At 33.3% G+C, this 24,533-nt stretch overlaps 1 protein-coding gene and 1 long non-coding RNA gene across 2 annotated transcripts; one reads left to right on the forward strand and one right to left on the reverse strand.

Annotated features, from left to right (window-relative positions):
• The first annotated feature begins 4,153 nt into the window (after positions 1–4,153).
• Positions 4,154–7,089, forward strand: LOC146958023 (auxin response factor 18-like). Its single transcript, XM_085739691.1, has 2 exons — positions 4,154–5,341; positions 5,980–7,089. Exons 1-2 carry the CDS (start codon positions 4,256–4,258, stop codon positions 6,766–6,768), a joined length of 1,875 nt encoding a protein of 624 aa, XP_085595817.1. The 5' UTR covers positions 4,154–4,255; the 3' UTR covers positions 6,769–7,089.
• Positions 7,090–8,991: 1,902 nt separating this feature from the next.
• Positions 8,992–10,525, reverse strand: LOC146958024 (uncharacterized). Its single transcript, XR_015020225.1, has 3 exons — positions 9,777–10,525; positions 9,384–9,481; positions 8,992–9,271 (listed from the first exon to the last, which is right to left on the reverse strand). It is a non-coding gene; the product is annotated as an uncharacterized LOC146958024 (long non-coding RNA).
• Positions 10,526–24,533: the final 14,008 nt, after the last annotated feature.

Here is a 24,533-nt window from a genome sequence, read left to right on the forward strand (position 1 = left end):
GATTCTTCCGCTGTTTTCAGTTTCGTCATCGCAAATCAATTCCGCGGTGATAATTTCAGAATTGTAATTTCAGCACCGCCTTGGTTCGCCGGAGGTGATGGTTATTTTCCATTGATTTTTGATCCTGGCAGTGTAACCGTACCTCTCTTCATCGTGACAGTTGCTGGTTCAATAACTTTGATTGAGAATACTGTTCTTGCTATTTTCGTGTTTGGAGTCGATTCTTCAGAATTGCATTTACAGAAGAATCTTTTTAGAATCAAGTTTGAATGGTTGAAATCGCGTTTGCTGAATTTTCTTTCAGAATCGCGTTTGCAGAAAGCGCCTTTGAGAAGCAACTTTGGTTCATTCTTTGATGTTTTTGGTTGTGTGCAAAATCGTGTTTGGAGAATTATTCTCTGTTCCTTCATCAGAGTTTCAATGTTTTGGAGAATCACAGAAGCATGTTTTAGAAAGTTTTATTGGAAAAGCTGTTTGAGAAGTTGCACAATCGTTTTCTGGAAAAGTGCATTCTGGAAAAATTCATTTTGGTTCAGTTTTTTTAGAAGTGTTAAGTTTCTGTTAAACTGAATCAAATCTCTACATAAGTTTAGCATGGAAAAGTGTGTTTGCTGCAAGCTGTTTTGGTTGAAGAAGCGCTTTTGGTACAAGCTGTTTTGACAAAGCATGATCTGTTAGCAGTGTGGCGTTTCTCTTTCATTCTGATGTTTTGGAACTTTCACAATGGGAGTGGCAATGTGTACCTACTGGAAATTCCTTGCAAATGGGCTATGGACAGATTTGCATTTTGCTTCCATAAATTGGCATTTTGATTCCATAAACATTAGGCTTCATTAAGCTGGCCATGTGTTGCAGAATTGTTCTACTTAGTTTCCCCATTGTCCTTAGTTACACCACCATAGTTAGTTAGATTGGTTAGTTACCAATTTCTACATTGTTTTTGTTAATTCATTTGCATTGTAATTTCATTGTATTTCAAACTCAAAATTGGTGAATTTTCCCATTTTGAGTTTGAGGGGGACTATTAGAGTGTAGTGAATAAACCATAGTTAGTTGATAACTAAACTATGGTTAGTTAGTTAGTTAGAGTGTTTGAGAAGCTTGGAGAGCAAGTTATCTAGATAGCTTGGAGAGCAAGCAAGTTAGTTAGGAGTGGCAAAAGTTGTGGTGCATAAGGAAATCCTTATGCACCGTGCATAAATCATTCACAACCATCAGATCTAGTGTACATGTGTAATAATCCTAGGCTTCTCCTCTCAAACTACACCAAATCAAGGAATAAAGAAAGAGGTATAAGTGAAACATAAGTTAAAATGCTTCTCTCTCTAAATTATTTTAGAGAGAGAAGCTCTGCAACAAAGGTTATCTTCTCCGATCAACATTAAAACGTCGGTGCGGTGGTGGCCGACCCAACAGAGCGGCGCCACCGCGCCGGAAAATTCAACTTCCTTGTTTTTGAAAACTGAAGACACTTTCCGACATCCTTTTTTGCGCTGGTTATGAATATGACCTTAGATTTTTCGAAAACTCAACGGTTTGTTCTAGATCTAAAAAAATAGATCACTGTTTTACCTTTCCTTTCTTCTTCTTCTTCTTCTTCTTCTAGATCTAGAACCGGCTTTGTTTTGTACAGATCCGGTTTGGATTGTGTTGTGATTGCTCGAGTTCGGATTTGTTGTGTCATTCTAGATGATGATGATTTGAAAAGGGTGTTGTTATTTGTGAGATAAGGAAAAAATATTGATGGAGATAGTGTTGTTCTTGAAATCAAAAGAAAAAGATTGTTGCTGGAAATTTTTATCTGATGATTGTTTGCTGGAAAAGTGTTTGATGGATTTGTAGTGAAAGCTTAAGAAATGAATTGCTGGAAAATATTGTTCATGTTGTTCTTGCTGGAAACCATTACCACAACAAAATGATTTTGGAGTACAACTCACAGAAACCATTTCCACAGCAAAATGGTTTTGGAGTACAACTCACAGAAACCATTTCTTTCCCCCTCCTCCAATTGTGTTAGTCCAAAACTGAATGATGGCAATGACTCTAGGTCCTTAGTTTTTTTCACCTGCTGGAAACCATTAAGTGCATCTAATGGTTTTGGAGTACAATTCACAGAAACCATTTCCACAGCAAAATGGTTTTGGCATAATTTCATGTTTTCATTTTTTATTACATGTTTTGATTTTATCTAAGACATGTTGAGTTTTTTACATGTTAGTGTAAAAAAATTCTGAACTGGAGCATTTTTCTTTGTTTTATTAAAATGATTTTAAGCATTTACGTGAACAATTAAACTGAAATTTCGATTGTAAAAAAAATAAAAATTAATTAAACTGTGATTCACGTAAATGCTTCAGGCTACTAATCAGACCAATGATCACTACTAATGTGAGAAAATAGACAAATATTAATTAGGACATTATGAAAACAAATTAAATTCTGTAAAAACAAAATAAATGGTAAGGAGATATTAATTGTTATTAGAATTAAGCTTTCACTTGGGGTGTAGAAAGCAATTATGTTGGGCTACCGGTTAATGGGCTGAGATTTATACACGGTGCATAAAGATTTCCTTATGCACCATAACCACACCCGTTAGGAGTTAGTTCTATAAATAAGTCTCAACTATTGTACTCTTATTATCTTTTGATAAAATAATTCTCTGTAATCTTTTTCAATTCATAATGAAATTCAGTTACAACTTTTCTTCTTTGTGAAGCTTTTCTTCTCTTAACCATGGCGTTTTCCAATTCTATGATCTATCTTATCCTCCCATAGCTTAAAGTTTCGTTTCTGCCAAAGACTTCTCATTTCCTAAGATAAATACTAATATTGACAAGAAAAAAAACTCATTGATAAAATTCATATTTAAAAACAGTGAGGTATATGTTACTTTTGAAAAATTGTGGCTATTTTATCCAACAGTCAATAAAAATTAATTGGATGAGTAAATTTGGAAGTGGTACTCATAATTCTTCAACTCTAATATAGAAAGAAAAAAGAAAAAAAAAACCTTAAAAAATGCTACTCGTACTGTACTTAAGGATAATTTTTTTCTTCTACTAGGAGATTATAAAAAGTACACATATTCCTGGATGCTTCTGTTCTCTGATTGTTGGAATATTGAATTTCGTTTTTTTATCGTACCGTGAGATGAGGTGATTCCCTAGCTTTTGACCTCCATAAATACTCATTATTACAAATTAAAAGTTTTCTTTTCCCTATTGTTTGATCTGTATACATTGGAAGTTTCATCGATTTGATTAGGGTTCGCATTGAATTGATAGTGCCAGAATCAATATTTGCAACTTCAAGTTATAGTGTGTTATTTAGTAAATTTGCATGTGATTTCTTTTCGTGATAGGAGCGTGTGATTTATTTTTATTGAGGCATAGTTGTACTTTTTTTTTATAAAACAATTGTTGGGATACATCACAATAGTAGTTTTATTTTGGTAGTACTCCCTCCATTCCATTTTAAATGATCTAATTTAAAAATTTGCACTATTCATGTAACATATTACCTTTGATTCGTTGAGCGAGAGCCCTTTCACACTGGACTCCCAGATCACTGTGGTCAACTTTCGTCTCTGTTCAACCCGTCGGTCTCAGAGTCAGGCAGGCTTATACAATTACGCTCACGAGCAAAATCTTAGCTTGATCCTACCTTCGCACACCTCTGTTACTCTTTTGGAGACATCCGCCCTCAAATAAATTATCCATCTTTGACCATATTTTTCTATTAATATACAAAGACAAATTATAATATATTGTGGGATTTGTCTCTATGAATTTCAAAATATTTTTTTTTTGAAAGATAAAATTTTCAAAATGAATTTCAAAATATTAAATTTTCATACTTTGTGCGCATAGATTATTAAAGGTAAAATTATGCATTGACGATGTAGTCAACCGTGTCACATAATATAATATGGAAAGGAGGGAGTTTGTTTTTTCTAAGGGAGATTTTTTTCACACAAATTTTCAAAACTACCAGTAGTGTGTGTGAGTTATAAATTGTGACATCGATTTTCATGTTAGTTCATGTCTGTCGAATTCACATCTTGGTCGGCAACTGTTGCGTAAGAAAGAGAGAGAAAGAGAGTTGTTCCTGTCTTCATCTCTACTTAAAACTTTGCAACTCTTTCTCACTCACCACTCTTCTTTTCTTTTCTCTTCTCTCTCTCCTTTTTCCTCATCCAACCACACCTTCACTTTCTCTTCACAACAATCTCACCCTACTTCGTTCTAAAAAGATGTTTGTAGTTATGGATTCCATGGAAAAAACCTCTGAAAAGTGCTTAGATTCACAACTATGGCACGCATGTGCTGGTGCCATGGTTCAAATGCCACCACTCAACACAAAAGTCTTCTACTTTCCACAAGGTCATGCAGAACATGCTCATAACAAAGTAGATTTTTCCAAAACCCGTGTTCCACCTCTCATCCCTTGTAGAATCTCTGCTATGAAATACATGGCAGACCCTGAAACTGATGAAGTCTACGTCAAAATGAAACTAACCCCTTTAAGAGAAAACGAGTTAGATTTTGAAGAAGATTGTTTCTTTGGAAACAATAATGGCTTAGAGGGTCAAGAAAAGCCAGCTTCTTTTGCAAAGACATTAACACAATCTGATGCAAACAATGGTGGTGGTTTTTCTGTTCCTAGATACTGTGCTGAGACTATTTTTCCTAGGTTGGATTATTCAGCAGAACCACCTGTTCAGACAATTATTGCTAAGGATATGCATGGACAGTGTTGGAAGTTTAGACATATCTATAGAGGAACACCAAGGAGACATCTTTTGACAACTGGTTGGAGTAATTTTGTGAATCACAAGAAGCTTGTTGCTGGTGATTCAATTGTGTTTTTGAGAGCAGAAAATGGAGATCTTTGTGTTGGTATAAGGAGAGCAAAGAAAGGTGGAATTGGTGGTGGAACTGATCAGTTTTCTAATTCTTCTAGTACTTGGAACCGTGTATCACCTTTGTTTGGTGGTGGTGGTTCTGGTTTCTTGTGTGGAAATGACAACAGAAAAAATGGTGGTAATGATTTGATGGGAAAAGTGGGAGCTGAATCTGTTGTTGAAGCTGTAAACTGTGCTGTTAATGGAAGATCTTTTGAGGTTGTGTATTATCCAAGAGCTAGTACTCCTGAATTTTGTGTTAAGGTTTCTTCTGTTAAATCTGCAATGCAAATTCAATGGTGTTCTGGTATGAGATTCAAAATGCCTTTTGAAACTGAGGATTCTTCTAGGATTAGTTGGTTTATGGGAACAATTTCTTCTGTTCATGTTCAAGATCCAATTCGTTGGCCTGATTCTCCTTGGCGCCTTCTTCAGGTAACAATATTATTATAACATCATTATAGATTTTTCATATTATGCATCTTTGATTGATTCTGAGTCAATTCTGACTAATAGTTAAATTGCATCTTCAACTTTTGACTATTTCTTAGACTATTTTTTTTCTATGTAAAAAGTTAGACAATCATGTACTGTTACAGTACTGTTGAATTCAGTGCATCAATAAGATGGAACAGTTTACAGTTTGTCAGATTGAGATGATTTTTCTGATACAGATTATTATTTGTTTATGACTTTATTATCTGTTGCATTTCTTATTAAATAATTACTGTAGAAAATTTTACTACTACTTACTGTGTCAGATGTGTATGACCTGTTAAACAAGAATTAAATTAAACTAAAAGATATTTGACATTTGTTGCTATAAATAGAATTGTTAATGATTTGACATTATAGTAAAGTTGCAAATAATTTCAACTATGAGTAAGTCTCATCAGTACTGACAATTGTTCCTACTAGTACTATCTACCATAGTTGCTACTTGCTAGAATTTGGTACTTCCTTGAGAGAAAGTTATTAAGTTTATACCTACTTAATTGGCTTGAAGTAATAATTTGATTAAAATAATCTAAAGATTGTTCTAAATTTCTTGTTTATGATGTCATGTTTTCCAGGTAGTGTGGGATGAACCAGATTTACTTCAAAATGTGAAATGTGTAAACCCTTGGTTAGTTGAATTAGTCTCAAACATGCCAAACTTCAATCTCTCACCATTCACACCTCCAAGAAAGAAACCAAGGTTTGTTCAAGATCCATATTTTCACCTCATAAATCAACTTCCAATGCCATCATCATCATCACCATCAATCTCCAACATTAATCTTCTCAATTATACAAAATCTTCTCTCTGTAGCATTCAAGACACTACCAATAATAGTTCTTTTGCATCAAGCATACAGGGAGCCAGGCATGCTCAATTTGGACCAAATAATAATCCATCTGATTTAATTCCCTTCAACAAGCTACTACAACAAGACATGTTTCTTGGTAACTTGTCATTGTCAAGGTTTAATCATCAACAACCTATAACTAGGCCTCCTTATGGACCCTACAAGAGTATCAATAACAATAACAACACTAAGAACAATGTTGACTTGTCTTGTTTGTTGAGTGTGGGAAATTCTGGTCAAAGTTTTAAGGAATCCAATATTGAAGCAAAAGCACCCCATAACCATAACCATATTTTGTTATTTGGAAAAATCATTCACACTGAACAAAACAGTTCAAATATTTCAAAGAGTGGTTCTGTTTCTGAAGGAACTTCTTTGAAAACATCAAATGCTTCTTCTTCTGATCCAGTTGAGAATTCTTCTGATGGAGGCTCTCCTTGGTATAAGGATCAACAACACAAGCCTGATCTTGTTGGAACAGAAAATGTTACTGCATTGTGTATGGCTTCATAACAAATTCAAATGATTTTCAAGACATCAAGGAACCTAGCTAGCTAATTATTCTTAAACAATTTCCTATGCTGTATGATTTGTTTTTTTTTTTTTCCATATTGCATAATTCTTCTATTAGGTGCAAGTTAACAAAAATATTCCTCATTTTGTTCCAAAAAAAATTAATATTATGTTTTTCTTGCAACTGAATAAACCCTTTGATGAACTAAAGGGGTAATATTTTTATTAACTTGTTTAAGGCAATGAGGGAAAATTCCTCTTCCACTTGTGGGATTATGTAACTACGAATGAATTTCTATATCAAGGATATTTTTTTTATCATTGTCTTTGGTTTTCTTGATTAAAATATTCATGTTTCTTTAGCTTTTTTTAACATTGTGGAATGTGAAGGGTGATGATCTCATCAAGAAAGAAACTGAGCAGAAAATGAAGTGTATCTTAGTTTCAATTATGTAACCATGAAATTGATTTTGAAACGCTATTTTTGAATAAAATTGGCTTTGGCTCAAGAATTAATTTTATGTTGAATTAGAATTAGGAGTTTTGACTTTAGAATTAACTTTTAAAATCAAGTTAATTGCTTCTCACTTTTACATGAACATATTGAAAGATAAATCACTTTTATTAAAAGTTAATTTCGCAAATTAATTTATTCAAATTCAATTTAAAGCACTATGGGTCAAACACACATATGGGATGCGTTTTATGGCAAAACAGTAAATACTTGACATAACTATGGCAAAACAGTAAATACTTGACATAACAATACAAGAGAGAACAATTTAGACAATTTTTTATGGACAATATGGTATTTTTGGCCTATATAATTTTTTGTATAAAAAAAATGTTACTTTGGTATTTTAGGCAACTTGTACGTGAAACAAAATGTTGTATTATGATTTGATGAGAGATAAAATTTTCAGTTTTTGTTACCTCCAATTTATCATATCCCAGAATCAGTTTTACAAATCTAACACAACCCATGACATAACTATGCACATTTGTTTTGCCTAAAAAAAAAGTTTATAACTCTGAAGCTAGAATTTCAAATTTTTCACTTTCAAACGGATTTTTAGTTGCAAATTTGTTGGTCAATATAATTTTACAAGAATATATCTAATTTAACTCAGTCAACTTTAACTAATTCTTTTTACAAAATACATTTTTACCATGGGAACCAAACACAGAAATCACTCTCTCTTTTCTTCTCCTAATTAAAGAAACAAATAAAAAAACATAAAAGGTATTTTGCTAACATTCTTGCATGAAATTAGTTAACTAGTACTCCCTCCGTCCCGGAATAACTGACCCATTTTCTAAAAAAAAGTGTCCCAAAATAACTGATCCATTTCAATTTTCAATACAACTTTCATCATTCCCAATACAATATAACACTAAATAATACTCTTTTATCATTCCCAATACAATATATTCAACTTTCCCCTTTATTTATACATTTTTCTTAATATATGTGAAAAACAAAATTGTGTCAATTAAATTGGGACGGAGGTAGTACTCCTTGTAAGCTTCCTTGAAAAAAGTGGTTTTTTGTTTTGTTTTTACTATTACTAATACTGTGCAAGAAGGAGAAATGGTCAATTAATTACTTCCTTGTTTTGTAGTTCCATTGGGAGACAGTCTACTACTAATCAGCAACTGCAGTCCCAAATAAAAACAAATAGTGGTAGTACCAACACATTTCTTTTATGTTTCTTTGACTTTTCACTCACCCATGCATGGCCCACATATTAGTGATCTCAGTTACGGTCGAGGGATAGGACATTGGAGCATCAAGACAATGATATATCAATTCTTCAAATAAAAAAATTGAGATAAATTGAGTTAAAGTTGAAAATCACAATGTAGGCAAAACCAGCAAATTTAGCTCTTATTAAGGATTGTAGCAACAAGCAGGAAGTGAAGCTATTATAACAATTTGTTGTAGACTCCGTTGGACACTTTCAATTTTAACCCCACAATTGGACAACAAACCGTGTGCATTAGTTAGACGAGTATCTAGTTTAAGAATCTCCATAGAACAAAATATAATTAAATAATAATGATATTTTTATTATTATATAACAACAACAACCAAAATTTTCCAACATCAAGTTAGACGAGTATCTAGTTTAAGAATCTCCATAGAACAAAATATAATTAAATAACTAGTTCTCCTACCCGTGCTAACGCACGGGCATTTATAGCCTTTAATTTAAAAAATATAGTCCCAAGCCCAGCATCATATAGTAAGAAATCAAAATACAGTACATCATGACAAATCCAAAAAATTTAAAATGACGGTTCAAGGTTGGTGGAGTTATCAATGCAATCTCCACCTCCTTGTATACGACATTGGTTGTGTTATCAATACAATCTCCACCTCCTTGTATACTACCTTCATTTCCCACATGCCTTAGATTGTATTTTCCAGGAGCAATCGGTTTGAGGCCTGCTTTATCTGATGGCAAAGTTCTATTTTCTCTATGCGTTGATGGAGTGTCAACTACATTAAAGAGCATTGATCAAGGACTGCGACACAATTTGTCACTTTTATAGCAACGAAAATCACTATGCTACCTTCATGTTATTTAAAATTATGAATCAAAATTACATACCGTTGGTTTTGCGCCTTTTAGTAGATTCCATTTCTGATCAACAATGATCAAAAACACAGCCCGAGCTTATTATGACATGAGCAACAGTGTTTCACCCTCTTATTTTTTATTAATAATGCAAGAAATTAAGTGATTAGGATAACAAATATATCAGTGAATTGCAAAAGCACAGCACAATAGAATGTATGCATCGATTGTTCCACCAATTGGGATAGTGGATCGCACCAACTAATTATGAATAATTGTAGTTTTTAATGCTCCAACTCAACAGGATCATTTGAAGTCAGTTGAAAGGTGAACAATCCCACCATGTATACCAATTAAATGCCATGATTTTGATAAAATAGAAAATATAGATAAGAGGTGGGTTTATCTTCTTATTAATGTTCTAACCTCCAATTTCTGATCAAGTTTCCCGGCCAAAGCCAATAGAAGTGTCATTTTTCCAGAACTCGGAGGTCCCAAAAGCAACGTTATTCTGAAGGAGAAAAAAAGCAAATTGAAATAAGTTATATTTGTTCCAAACGTACATAGAGAAATCAATGAATGGAACAGTAATTGTATTGATACTTTGAAGGCTTTATTATTCCACTAATATCCTTGAGAATATTTAGATGTTGATTTCTACTTGGAAGCACATGAATGGATTTCAATAGACTCTTCAAAGTTAATTAAAATGTAAAAAAAAAAAAACCAGAATGTTTAGTTAGAATCCCCTTCAATATAAAAAATCACATAGTACGTTAGTAATATTTTTTAAAGTTAGTTCTTCACCTCTACTATATTAACCATGAAGTTAGTGATCAATTCCAACTCTGATATCATCCAATCAACAAAAAAAGGAGTAGAAACAAAGAAATCAGTATATTTCAAAAGCATCTCATTTAATGAATAAGAACGAAATATAACTTATGAACATCTCTTGAAAAGGCTCAATAAGATCATTAAAAAACCAGATCATTATTTGGATCACCGCAATAATAAAAAAAATAGAAACCATGAATAAAAAAGTTTCAGACTTTGGAGAACCACCTATCAACATTTGATATGAAAGCATAGCTTGGATGTTATTTTGGTGTGCCACGAACCCGCAACAGCAAGGGATGAAGGAGCATCAGGAACTCTCTGGCCAACGGGTTGGATTATAACTTGCATATGAAAAAATAAAAATTATGATAAGTATAATCACAATTATTTATTGGATTATAATTTTTTTTAATGTAGTGATATGATTATTTTAATACTAATTTATACTAAAATAGAAGTACTTTTTAAAACATATGAGAATTTATATTGATTTATATCGTAGATTTGTGTAAATATTTTAAATACAAATAATATAGTTTTCGGTGGATCCTATAATATTTAATAAGTTGAAAGATATACATCATAGTTTATCTTAATAATGCAATCATATAAGAAAATTCTTTTATTGTATCGTAGTGGTGTAATAATATGTTGTTTGGTTTTTTTATCTTGGAAGCTCATATTCTTTTCTATTATAGTTAGAGTCATTTATGCTTGATGTTAATGTTACTCATAAGAAATGATGCAATAAGTTCGAGTTAAGATATGATAAATTTTTGGTGGTTTTGTCTTTTTCATATTTAACCATGTTTTTCTAAATTAAGCAATGTGACCTAACTACTAACTTTTACGTTCCTATTTTTTATTTAAGGTCTCCTAATTTATTAAAAAGATAATCCTTAATTATGGTGTTAAATTAGCTTATTTTAAGGCCTCCATTTATGAAATTTTATTGACTTTTTTTGGTCAAAATTATTTTAGCCAACGGTTTGATTCACCTTTTTGTCACTTTGCTTAATTCATATTTTTGTTTGTCTATTTTTTTTTCAATTGATGTTTACGTTACCATGTTTATTTAATCATATATAGACATTATGTAGTAATAAAGGGTCCTATTCTTTGTAACTTATGCTTAATTACATTAATATTAGTGATTATTAGATAGAATAAGGATGAGAATTTTTTCTTTGAGTTGGTCAATCACAATTCTAACCTAAAATTACATAGCATATTAAAGAGAGTGAGACTTTTTTTTTGTGTCATATCAACACGGTTCTAGCTTAAAAAACATCTAAGCTTTCAAAATTTCAAAGGTACATTTCAATATTAATATGCTTTAAAGATCATAGATACATGTTCAACCTAAGACACTAACTTAAATGAATACTTTTTAGTAACCTTTAGAGGTAACACATCATCAATATTATAGCTTAAGATAACTCAAATACAAACACAAATAATTGCTCAAGATTTCACCACTCTCGTAGAATATAATACATGTACATGGCTTAGCGAGACATATGATTGCCTTTAAAAAATGGTTTTATCAGGGTTTGAGATGAAATTCCATGCAATATACAACCTTCTCCAATATCACGTAGTCAAATATTTGTCTTTATAAATATTGATCATAATTCCTAAAAAATGTCATCATGAGCTAGATAACAAACCAAACTAAAATACGCTCTATGAAAATGTGAGATGACCAAATATCCAAATCAATGTATAAAAGTATTTCAAAGGAAACTAAATACAAAACTAAATTTGAGAAAACAACTTTCATGTAAAGACCATGAACAAACTAATTTAAAAAATATATCACACTTCAAAAAAAAAATCAACTATTTTTAAATGGGTTTACAATAATAAATCATGAGGGAAAAAAACTTTGATTCAACTATCAAAAAGGCCATCAACAAATAGTTTTGAAAAGGAAGAAAACTATTAAAATAAACTAATAGATATAAAAGTACATCTTAAAAATTCATAAGACATATAAGCAAGAGAAACCTCACTCACATAAAAAAAATTGACACCATTAGCAATCACACCTCTCTCTATTATTATGGATAAAACCTGAAAATAAAACTGCATTAGACTAAAAAAAATAACGTGTTTTTTTATATATAACTTTCTATGCTATATATGTGGCATATATGAACTTCTTTTTGAGAAAACATATCATCCAATTTATGGACCAAAAATGTAAATCCAAACACAAAATAAAGGAAAGGAAAGTAAAAGGAGAATCACATCACCTTAACAAAGCAGAAAAGCATAAATGATCATGGTAGTAGAGCTGGGCAATCATGCATATATATAAGATAAGATGGGGAAAGATTTTATTGGAAAAATTAAAACATTTATTTTTAGAGTTTCCAATCTAATCAATAGAATTTATTTGGATAGCATAATCATTTTAATGTTCATATAATGTTAGGAATGACTTTTCATTATTTTGGATTTCATGAACCAAAATAAAATGGCCATAACGTTCATTTTAGAAGGCTAGAAGTTATAGCATGCTGACAACCCTCTTGCTTACCAATTAAACTATTAAAAATTAAAACGTTTTGAAGCTGAATCATTCACATTCCTCCAATATATGCGTTTTTAATGTTAGTAATGAAGGGAGTTTTGAATATGAATCAATTGTTGTGAATTGTGCATGCAATTAATATGGAACAAAGAATCCTTGGCGCCAAGAGAGGTAGGATTAGGGTTGTCAATTTTTCTTAACATTGTTATTAGTATTAGAAATAAGTTTGATAATGATATTTTTATTATTATATAACAACAACAACCAAAATTTTCCAACATCAATTGTGTTAGGTACGACTAAAAGCAAAGACAGATGTCCTATGATGATTTTTTTGTTTGTTTTAACTATGATGTAAAGTTTATTAAGTGAAATAGAAGAGGCTATTTGTATATTTATAATCACTAAGAACAAAAATCGTGAGAGTTGGATTTTGATGACAAATATGATTTTTTTTTTGGTTGAGAAGAAAATATGAACTTATTTTATTAGTAAAAAATATGAAATTGTTTTACTAGAAGAATTGCAATAGTGAATTCCTTCTAAGATGTTACCATTGTGCAGCAACTTTCATCTAATTAATTACTCCCTCCGTTTCAAAATACATGTCCATTTTGAAGAAATTTTTTGTTTCAAAATACATGTCCATTTGATAGTTTAAGGATACATTTTGTCGATTTTGAAGGTGAGAAAAAACACAAGAAGGGGGGTTGAATTGTGTTTTGAAAAATTCTTCGTTTCTCCTAAAACTGAACACACTGATCAGAAGCTAAGTGAAAACAACTTCTGAAGTGATAATCATAATCTACACGCAGCGGAATAAAACAGAGAGAGAGAAGAAGAACGACACAAAGCAATTATACTGGTTCCTTCCACAATCCGGAAGTAGTCCAGTCCCCCTTGCACTTCCAAGGAGATTTCACTAAGAGTAATATCTGATTACAATTGCTCAAGCACACCTGCAAGAGACTTCCTTTGCTCAAGCACACTTTGCAAGAGTCTTCCTATGCTCAAGAACACAATCAAGAGACTTCCCTGCTCAAGCACAACTGCAAGATACTTCTAACTAAACAAAATTACACAGAAAATTGTTTAAGCTTGAACACTTGATATACAATCAGAGGTGCTCACAATACAAATCAGATACAGACTCAATAACTTAAGAATTTCAAAAATGAAACTTTGAGACACAGAAATTCTAAGTGAATGCAGAACAATTTCAGCAGAGGTTTGGCACTTGTAATAATGTTGTGAGTCTTTCGTTCAGCATTACCAATTCTCTAAGTCTTCACTCCTTTATATAGAGGTGTGAAAGAGACGTTGTGAAATTGCCAGCACATCAAAAAGTCTTTGTTGAAGCTTGATCTTTCACCGATGATCTTTTGCCTGATTTGGTTGTTGTCCTATGAAGAACTAATTTGAGATCCATTCCTTATCCAAAGGAACATCTATGCAGGCGAAGCTGTATTCTGGAGCTGTTTTCTTGTCTTGTAGCGTGGACATAAAACAGAGTAGTGGAGAAGGTGGTTGTACAGTTCGTACAATAGTACAATGTCAACGCTTTCGTCCAAATTGCAAACACATGCCTTCAAACACCTTTGAAATGACCGTTGCAAAATTCCACTGATCTTTTGTTGTCCTTTGATGAATTTCGATCCATGACACAGCTCTTGAATCCTTGAATTTCTCAAATTCATTTGATCTTCAGCTTCTGGTGAAATGACTTCTGATGAGGCAGCTTCTGATAACGCAGCTTCTGATGATGTGGCTTCTGGACCTCTTGTCTTCAGGAGCACTATACTTCAGAAGCACTTTACTAACTTCAGGAGCGGCTTTACTTCAGGAACGCTTTTTCTCTTCAGGAGCGAGTTGCCTTCAGGAGCATTAAGCTTCAATTTTGTTGATTCCTTTTGCTCTTTATTTGCTCATTCAGAACCAATAAATGATGTAACTTTTTAATTATGGTCCTGTACACTTGAACAAATATTAGCTGGTCCAATTTACAATTTTTAATACCTTGTTATCATCAAAACTCTTTAAGGTTCATTGTTAAACACATTTTGTTCCAACAGATTTTACCCTTGTCTATCAATTAATTGGATTTTAGATTTTTTCCACAATAATTATTTTCCACTAATAAATGTTGACCAATTTTAAGTGGATTTACTCATGTACTCTCCCAAGAAATGGCTACTGACTCTCTATTCCATCATACTCCCAAGAAATGAACCAACCAACCAATTAAAACTAAAAAAAAAAATGGAAAACAAAGGAAAGTCTGTGAACCGAAGCATGCCATTTACTCCATTGAATTCCAATACTGAAACTTTTTAGTATTGACAGTATGTATTTTGATAACCGAAGCAAAAAAAATAAATAATGCCATTTACTCCATTGAATTCCAATACTGAAACTTGTTAGTATTTTTTTTTTTGGTTACAAAACTTGTTAGTATTGGTAGTATGTATTTTGATAACGGAAGAAAAAAAATGCCATTTACTCCATTGAATTCCAATACTAAAACTTTTTTTTAATGAATTTAGTATTGGAGGGGTAAAGATCCTCTCCATTATTGGAGTACTAGTATTGGTATTGCCATTTGATTGACTTTAATTAATTTTGGTATTGTTATTGGGAGTAATTATGAGATGGGGGTAAATAAATGTAAAATGGAGGAAATCAAAGACAATGGTATAATAGGAATTTTTGTGTCAAACAAGCTTGTCCTTGGTTACAGCAATTTCTCCAAAATGGACATGTATTTTGAAACGGAAGGAGTACCTTCTAAGATGTTTAGCTAGGCTGTTTGGGATGGCCAAGGGTATTAAATAAATCAATGATTGTAGTGAATTTTTACCTTGTCCGTTTATTAGTCACCTAAAAATAAATGTAGCAACATAAATCAGATGACATTTGGACAAAACATAAGGACGTGACTTTTCCTTTTGACAAAAAAAAAAAAAAAAGAATACAAATCATAGTTGGAATGAAAATTGTTTCTTTAATTGTAAAGGTAGACATGTCTTTATGATTGAATAATGTCCACCGATCGATCAATTATATAATTTTAAATGGGTGATTTTAAATGGGTGATATTAATGTATTAACTACTTCTTTTTATGAATAAAAGAGGGATCTTTCAAAAAAAATGAATAAAAGAGGGCTAAGCTCCTTTGTTTGAATTTTAGGCCGTTTTTTTTTTAATGTATTGACTGCTAGTGCAGTGTGTTTCCCTAAGGCCTCTTTATTACAAAAAAGACACATACGTTGAGTGCAAACTTATGCTATAAAAAGGCCTGATAATTTTAGTCTAGCCTGCTTGTTGTACTAGCTAATAAAAAGACAAGATACAACAAAATCGTTTTTATCTATATTATATATAAAGAAACTACATGATTTTAGGCTCAATTTTTCACTTTCAATTATACATTTAAACAAATTTAACACAAAATATTATTTTATTGGTGTTATTTATAAAGATAAGAATTTCTATATTATTTGTTATATTGTTGATATCATAAAAAAAGATAAGTATCATTTTTTACAATATATGAAAATGCAAAATATCTATTATCTATACCTATATTTTTAATCAAAATTTCATAAAAAATATTGTTTGTGATTTATAGTAATTTATACGCATTAATGCAATAAAAAGAATAGACAGAATACTAGTTTAGATTAATGTAAATGATAATCTGAGATTATAGTATATGTAAGCAAGGCCCTTTCATAATTGTTTTTAACGTTAAATATGTTTTTTTGTCTTTATAAATATATCAATTTTTCGTTTTAGTCCCTCTAAAAAATTTCTTCGACTTTTAGTTCGTATAAAATTTTCAATCACCACTTTTGGTCCCTATTTTTAAGTAACTCATGTGGAGCCTTTGTATTTTTTAATAAAATTGTGCAGAAACGTGTAGAATATTTTTAAAAATCCCTAAAAAAATTAGAATTTTTTGACAAAACATGAATTAAATATGAATTTTTAATTGCCAAATATATAAAAATTCATGCTTTGTTAAAAAAATTAACTTTTTCTGCAAAATTTTATTCAAAAATATGAATTCTACATGTGTGTTTACTTGAAAGGAGAGACCAAAAGTGAAGATAGAAAACTTTTGAGGGACTAAAAGTTGAAGAAAATTTTTAGATGGACTAAAACGAAAAGTTAGTATATTTATAGAGATTAAAAACATATTTAATACTAATTTGAAATACATTAAAATTACATATACATGTCTAATTTTTTGTAAAAAAAAAAAGATACATGTCTAATTCCTTTGTAATTCCTTTCAAAATTTTCAAATATTATTAATGGGGCTCAGAGCCTTTAAATACTATCCCATATACTCCCCCTTTTGTCATTAGCAAAAAGAAATTAACAAAAAGAAGAGATAGGAAAAACATAAGATAAAAAGTTCAGAGCATAATAAATATCTATATAACTTAAAGCATATTGACCATCTTCAAAAATAGCATAAACAGAGCATAGAAAACAATATTATCAGAGCAAATACTTATAAACAATCATAATATTCAAAAGTGAGAAAAGTTCAGAAGCATAGAATATCAGAAGCAAAGACTACATCAGAAGCAGAAATAAGTCAGAATATATCAGAAGCCTAGTAAGTTAAAACAAAAGCTACATGTGTGCAACTAAGGGTTTGGCTTAGATTGGCTTTCTAAGATCTGCTTCAGAGTCTCTTGAATATCAGCATATCTTTGGTTCATCTCTGATATGTTCTTTTCTTCCCTGATTCTGGCTTGTTCCATTTCAGCTTCAATTCCCAGCAGCTTCTGATCTTGCTCTTGTAGCTTCTGCTCTAATTCTATGTTCCTTTCCTTTAGTACCGTGTTCTCCTGAACTAGAGCCAGGTTAGGTGCAGTATTCTTCAGGTTGATCTTGGAGAGGAAAGTTAAATCCAAATCCTTGGGATGAATCTTCAGGGTCCCATCCTCTTATGCTCAGAGGATTCTTCACCCAAGTACCAAGGATTTCTATGTCATCCACATCCTCATCAATCCCATTGATCCAATCTTCCAACTTCTGTTTGGCCTCCTCCTGAGCTTGTAGACAAGAATCATGCAGAGTTGAGATCAAATTGATGACTCTCTCCTTAATCCTCCTCCATTGCTTCTGATAGTTGATCTTGTGACCCAAGTCACTTCTTCCTTTAATCAGCCTGTGTACTTCAGAAGTAATATCTTCCCACACATCTTGCAGTACATGAGAATCTAGAAAAATGGTGGGTGGTGAAGGTTGTTTTGAGGGTCTTGGAGGAGCTATGGGTATAATGGCTTGACTTGATGTTGATTGGTCGTTTGTGGTTAATGGTTGGCTAGTTGAAGGTTGGTTAGCACAGTTGTCAATAATAATATCAGAGGAATGATCATCTTGATCATCCTCAGAATCAGTGTCCATATCACACACACCAGTGTAGTGGGTGATTTTGACAGCCTGTGCAGGTAAAGAATTTGTGGAAGAAGAGGTTGGCTCAGGAACATGATATTCAGGAGCAGCAGGTTCAGGTTCAGGTTCAGGTTCAAGAATTGATTCAGTAACTGGTTATTCAGGAACAATGTGTTCAGGAACGGTTGATTGTTGTTGTGGGGGTGATGAAGTTTTAGGTTCAGGTTGAGGGGGTGAAAGGGCTTTTTCTGGTTGTGGTTGTTGTTGTGGGGGTTCTTCTGAAACAATTTTATCAGAAGCAGCTGCTTCAGAAGTTGTTTCAGAGGCTTTTTGTGAGCTTGCGTTAAAGATAGATTGGGGTAGTTCACCTAGATAATGACTTTCTAGGTGATCTAAGAAGGAGGTGTCTTCAGAGGGAGTAGAAGATGTAGTACAAGATGTGTGATAAACTTGAGGTACCTTAGATAACATTGTTGTGTTATCTATTACTTCTGAAGTAGGCTTTGGAGCATCAGCTTCTGAAGTATCAGCTTTCTACATGACCATCCGTTCAGCAATTTTCTTCTCCTTTCTTTCTGCTATCTTATTAGCAGCATATTCCTTAGCCATTTTGGCCTTGGCAGGATTCATTTCAACCATAGAGATTTTCATTTCTACAGGTGCCTTCTTCTTCTTCAGCTTGGGCTCAGCTTCTTCTTTTTCTAGCTCATCCAGAGCTTCATCCAATTTTTCTTTGTGATAAACAGTTTCAGCTTTCCCTCTCTTTCTCTTAGAAACCTTCTGTTGCTTGCCCTTATCAGTAGCTGTTTCTGATGCAGTAGCTCCCTTGACCTTCTTCCCTTTGGTCTTAACAGGAGCAGCTTCCTCCTGTGGGCTTGCATATGTTTCCATGACATACTCAGCTACCGTTTTAGTTAAGATTTCAGGATTGCTTTCCTTAATGATGAAAGGAAAGTCCCTGATAATCTCAGATTCAGCTGTAGTCATTTCCAACCAATTTTCATCTTGAGGGGCATTCTTGAAATAATGCATGGAATGCAAGGTCTTGCTGCTGATAGTCTTCTCAGCAGTAGAGACTTCAAAGCATTTATCAGATGCATCCCTTGTCTTTTTCAAAGTGTCTATCACTCTTCCTTGATGAAAGATCTCAGACAACAATCTTGCATAGGGCACTTGCTTCCTTCCTTTAACAATGCCCTCATTAATTGCCCAGCAGAGATGATCCATGACGTATCTTGGGAAGTTGATCTTGTCATGGATTGCCATAAAATAGATAGCTAGCTTCTGTTGAAAATTTGGTTGATCAGATCCTCCTCCTCTCTGAAATAAACAATCAGTGCAGAACTTCACCAACATTCTGTGGTGAATTTCCATTTCTGAGGTCTTGGCTTTTGGTTTCCCACCCAAAAGCAAGTTGCAGTAGCTTTTCAGAAGGACATCTTCCTTCTTTACTATTTCTTAGAACCTGCCTTCAACATCCACTCTACATGCTTTTGCTATAGCTTCCTCAGTGATGGTTACAGGAATACCCATCACTTCAGACCTTATCTCAAGGCTACTGAAAGAAGTGGGATTCATTTCCACCGTCATCTTTCCTTTCTTCGACCCAGCTTGTTTACTTGCAACCTTTTCAGGCTTTCCATTGAAGATTCCAACCCTTACCCAGAAATCTTTAACCAAATTTACATACGTCGGCCCATTTAGCATCTCGAAGTATTCAGTTAGCTTCTGAGCATCAACCAATGGCTTCATGTTCACCTTGTACTTCTTAAGTGAAGTAAAATCCACTGAAGATTCTATTTGAACAATCAGAGAGTTGATTGGAATAGACATAGTCTTTTCTTTGTAAACAGACCCAAATACTGATGCGCCTTGCATGTTTGAAGTAGATTCTGAAACTTTTGAGCTTGAAGGTGCTATTTGACGAAGATTGAAGAAGATTTTAGGGTTCTAGGGTTTTTGCGCTTACTTCGCAAGGGGTTTGAGAGCAAATGTGTTTGTTGTGAGTGAGTAGTGTGTGAATTGACAAAGTGTTAAAAGTAAAACGATTGCAATTCAAAAGAGACAAACAAACATAACATTAATGACAAAATTGGGGGCGCGTGAAAGTACTTTTCAAAGCTATTAAATCATCATTGCCCTTTTTAGTTATACACCAATGCAGATAAGCCACGTCAGAAGTTCTCAGAGTAACTACCAAGTTAGTGGGCCAGAAGTTACCACAAAAAGTAACTCCCAACGTTTCCACTAACTCTACTATTCAGAAGCATAAAATCCAGCTTCTGGACTTCAGATGCTGACGTCATCATCAGAAGCGAGTTTTCCTCAGAACCTCAATAAAGAGCTTTTGATGGACTACTGCTTCTGAACTAACTTCGGAATCTAAAATCCTATTCAGGAGCAAGCAAACAATTAATCAGAAACAAAGTGCATTTTCAAATTTTTCTTTATAAAATCAAACCTTTCAACAGTTAAAGGCTTAGTAAATATATCAGCCCATTGATTTTCAGTATCAATGAATTGTATATCTAAAATTCCTTTTTGAACATAGTCTCTGATAAAATGGTATTTGATTCCAATGTGCTTAGCTCTTGAATGCAAAATTGGATTTTTAGACAAACAAATAGCAGCAGTATTATCACAATAAATGGGAATACTGTTATCAATTATCTGATAGTCTTCCAACTGATGTTTCATCCAAAGTAGTTGTGTACAACAACTTGCAGCTGAAATGTATTCTGCTTCTGCTGTAGACATATCAATAGTTGTTTGTCTTTTGCTAGCCCAGGATATAAGATTATCACCCAGAAATTGACAATTGTCACTGGTTGACTTTCTTTCAATCCTATCACCAGCATAATCAGCATCACAGAATCCAATTAGCTTATAATCTAAGGATTTCCTATAAAGGAGTCCAAGATTTGTTGTTCCTTTCAAATATCTGAAGATTCTCTTGACAGCAGTCATATGAGATTCTCTAGGATCTGATTGGAATCTTGCACACAAGCATACACTGAATAAAATATCTGGCCTAGATGCAGTGAGGTATAACAAAGAACCAATCATACCTCTGTACAGCTTCTGATCTACTTTAGCTCCTTCATCTTCTTTGCTCAAGGTGCACGTAGGGTGCATTGGAGTGTTCATCACTTTACACTCTTCAAGCTTAACTTCTTCAGAAGCTCCTTTGTATACTTTGATTGATGAACATAGACTCCATCTTTGCATTGATTAATTTGAATGCCCAGGAAGAACTTCAGCTTTCCCATCATGCTCATTTCAAATTCATCCTGCATTAACTTAGAAAATTCCATGCGAAGAGATGCATTAGTAGAACCAAATATTATATCATCAACATATATTTGCACAACAAGAATTTCTTTCCCAAGGGTCCTTCTGAAGAGTGTTGTATCAACCTGTCCTCTTTTAAAATCATTTTTGATTAAGAAATTACTTAGCCTATCATACCAAGCTCTGGGAGCTTGTTTCAAGCCATATACTGATTTCTTCAGTTTAAAAACATGGTCAGGATATTTAATATCCTCAAATCCAGGAGGTTGCTTGACATACACTTCTTCTTCAATGTACCATTAAGAAATGCACTCTTGACATCCATTTGATATAATATAATGCCATGATTAACTGCATAGGAAAGAAGTAACTTGATTGCTTCCAATCTTGCAACTAGAGCAAATGTTTCAGTGTAATCAATGCCTTTTTGTTGACTATATCCTTGTGCAACAAGTCTGGCTTTGTTTCTTGTTACTTCTCCTTTCTCATTCAACTTGTTTCTGAATACCCATTTTGTTCCAATAATGTTCTTGTGCTGAGGTTTGGGTACCAGATCCCACACATCATTTCTTTGAAACTGATTCAGCTCTTCTTGCATAGCTAAGATCCATCCATCATCTGAAAGTGCTTCATCAACTGTTGTAGGTTCAATCATTGAGATCAGTCCAATCATTGATTCTTCTTGTCTGAAGTATGATCTTGTTCTTCTTAGACTATCTTTGTTTCCAATGATTAATTCTTCAGGATGTGAAGACTTGTGCTTGAATGTGTTTCTGGGAGGATCTGCTTGATGTGAGCCATCTTGTGCTTCATCAGAAGCAATTTCATCTTGCGCTTCTGATGTGGGTTCAGCTTCTGGACTTTCTTCAGATTCAGCTATCTGATCAGGTTCTGGAGTATCTTCAGGAACCTGTATCTCTGCAAAACTTTCACCTTGCTTTTAAGTTTTATCTTCAAGCTCTTTGTCATCAAATTTAACATGCATAAATTCTTCAACACAAAGTGTTTCTGAATTATACACTCTGTATGCCTTTGACCTTTCAGAGTAACCTAAGAAGATTCCTCTTTGGGCTTTGGCATCAAATTTCTTTAGGTAGAGCTTGTTATTCAGAATGTAACATGTACATCCAAATTGATGAAAGTAAGAGATATTGGGTTTCCTTCCTTTAAAGAGTTCATATGCTGTTTTCTCCAAAATAGGTCTAATATAGATCCTGTTCTGGACATAACATGCTGTATTCACTGCTTCTGCCCAAAAATGTTTTGGTAAATTGTTTTCATGGATCATGGTTTGGGCCATTTCTTGTAAAGTTCTATTCTTTCTCTCTACAACCCCATTTTGTTGTGGAGTTCTAGGAGAAGAGAATTCATGGACAATTCCATGTTTTTCACAAAAAGCTTCAAATGGCTCATTTTCAAATTCTCCACCATGATCACTTTTGACTTTCAAAATCTTTGATTCTTTTTCAGATTGAATTTGAGTGCAGAAACTACTGAATACATCACAAGCAACATCTTTACTCTTTATGAATTTCACCCAAGTCCATCTGCTATAATCATCAACAATGACTAATCCATATTTACTTCCATATAAGGATGCAATACTAACTGGTCCAAATAAATCAATATGAAGTAGTTCCAAGGGTCTGGAGGTTGAAACAATGTCTTTGGTTTTAAAAGATGATTTCACAATTTTCCCTCTCTGACATGCACCACAGAGTGCATCTGAATGATAATCAATGTCTGGTAGCCCTTTGACAAGTTGTAACTTACTAAGTTTAGAGATTAATCTCCAGTTAGCATGTCCCAACCTTCTGTGCCACATCCATTTCTTATCATTCACTGATAGAAGGCAAATTACCTTCTGATCAGCCAGTTCAGAAAAATTGATTTTGTAGACATTATCAACTCTCTTTCCCTTGAACACAATGGATTTGTCTTCCTTGTTGATTACAGTACAGTTGGTTTTCTCAAAAAGCACATCATAACCATTATCACAAAATTGACTAATGCTCAAAAGGTTATGTTCAAGACCATCTACCAACCATACATTATTAATTGAGGTAGAGGAATTACCAATAGTTCCTGTACCTATGATCTTGCCAGTTTGGTTGCCTCCAAATTTCACACTTCCTCCTTCCTTCATTGTTAGGCTGAGGAAGCTGGACTTTTCTCCTGTCATGTGTCTTGAGCAACCGCTGTCTAGGTACCATGATTTTTGCTTTGGTGCTGCTCTTAGACATACCTGCATCATTGACATTTTCAGATTTAGGTACCCATTGTCCTATGGGTCCTGAAAGGTTAGTACTTGAGGTTTTACTCTTCACTTCCTGTACCTTGTGCTGTGAGTTGGATTGCTCCTGATTAACCATCACCTTAGGTTTTGGTACTTCAGAAGCAGTAACTGTCTTCTTCTGAAACTTAGACTTCAGAACCTCAGATTTTGGTTTCACCAGACTCTGAGGAACAGGTTCTGATCTTTTCAGGATCCTGATCTTTGAAGTCTTGGGTTCAGATTTGATCATAGCCTTTGCCTTAGAGTTCTTTGGCTTTGAAGTAATCTTAGCCTTAGAGCCAGAAGCTTCAGGTTCTGATTGAACAACAGTTTCCAACTCAGCACCTTCAGGTACAAAGAAGGTTTTCAGACCTTCCTTGATGCATTCACAACAAGATTTGAGATTGGTTTTCTCAAGTTTAACTTATGGAAAACCAATTCCTCTGCCATTGTTCTTGTAAATGCTATAAATCATAGAAGTCACTCTGCTTCTGTCAATGCCAGATATGATAAAATCTTCAAGAGCAATTTCATGGTTGCTTAAATGTTTTTCATTACACTTTTCTTGTAGCTTCTGACATAAGAACCTGAGCTGATCTTCATAAGTTTTACACATGAAGTCAAAGCCCCTAAGTTCTTGTTCAGAAGCTTTCAGATCCAATAGAGTTGATTTTTGCTGTTTTACTAAATCAGCATATTTTTCTTTTAAATCCTTCAACTCATTGGTTCTTACTTCAAAATGTGTAAGAAGTTCTTTAAGTGACTCAACAAGTTCATCTCTGGGAATCTTAGAATATACCTCATTTTCATCTTCAGAATCTGATT

This window comes from Medicago sativa, chromosome 1, assembly GCF_051527215.1.
Source record: "Medicago sativa cultivar Bolivia chromosome 1, Bolivia_mono, whole genome shotgun sequence".
Lineage (NCBI taxonomy): Eukaryota > Viridiplantae > Streptophyta > Magnoliopsida > Fabales > Fabaceae > Medicago > Medicago sativa.

What these genes read in the sequence shown, in the direction of transcription:
- LOC146958023 (XM_085739691.1), top strand. Translation starts at nt 4,256, where the DNA reads ATGTTTGTAGTTATGGATTCCATGGAAAAAACCTCTGAAAAGTGCTTA. An exon ending in CTCCTTGGCGCCTTCTTCAG is followed by an intron (nt 5,342 to 5,979) that starts GTAACAATATTA and finishes CATGTTTTCCAG; the next exon opens with GTAGTGTGGGATGAACCAGA.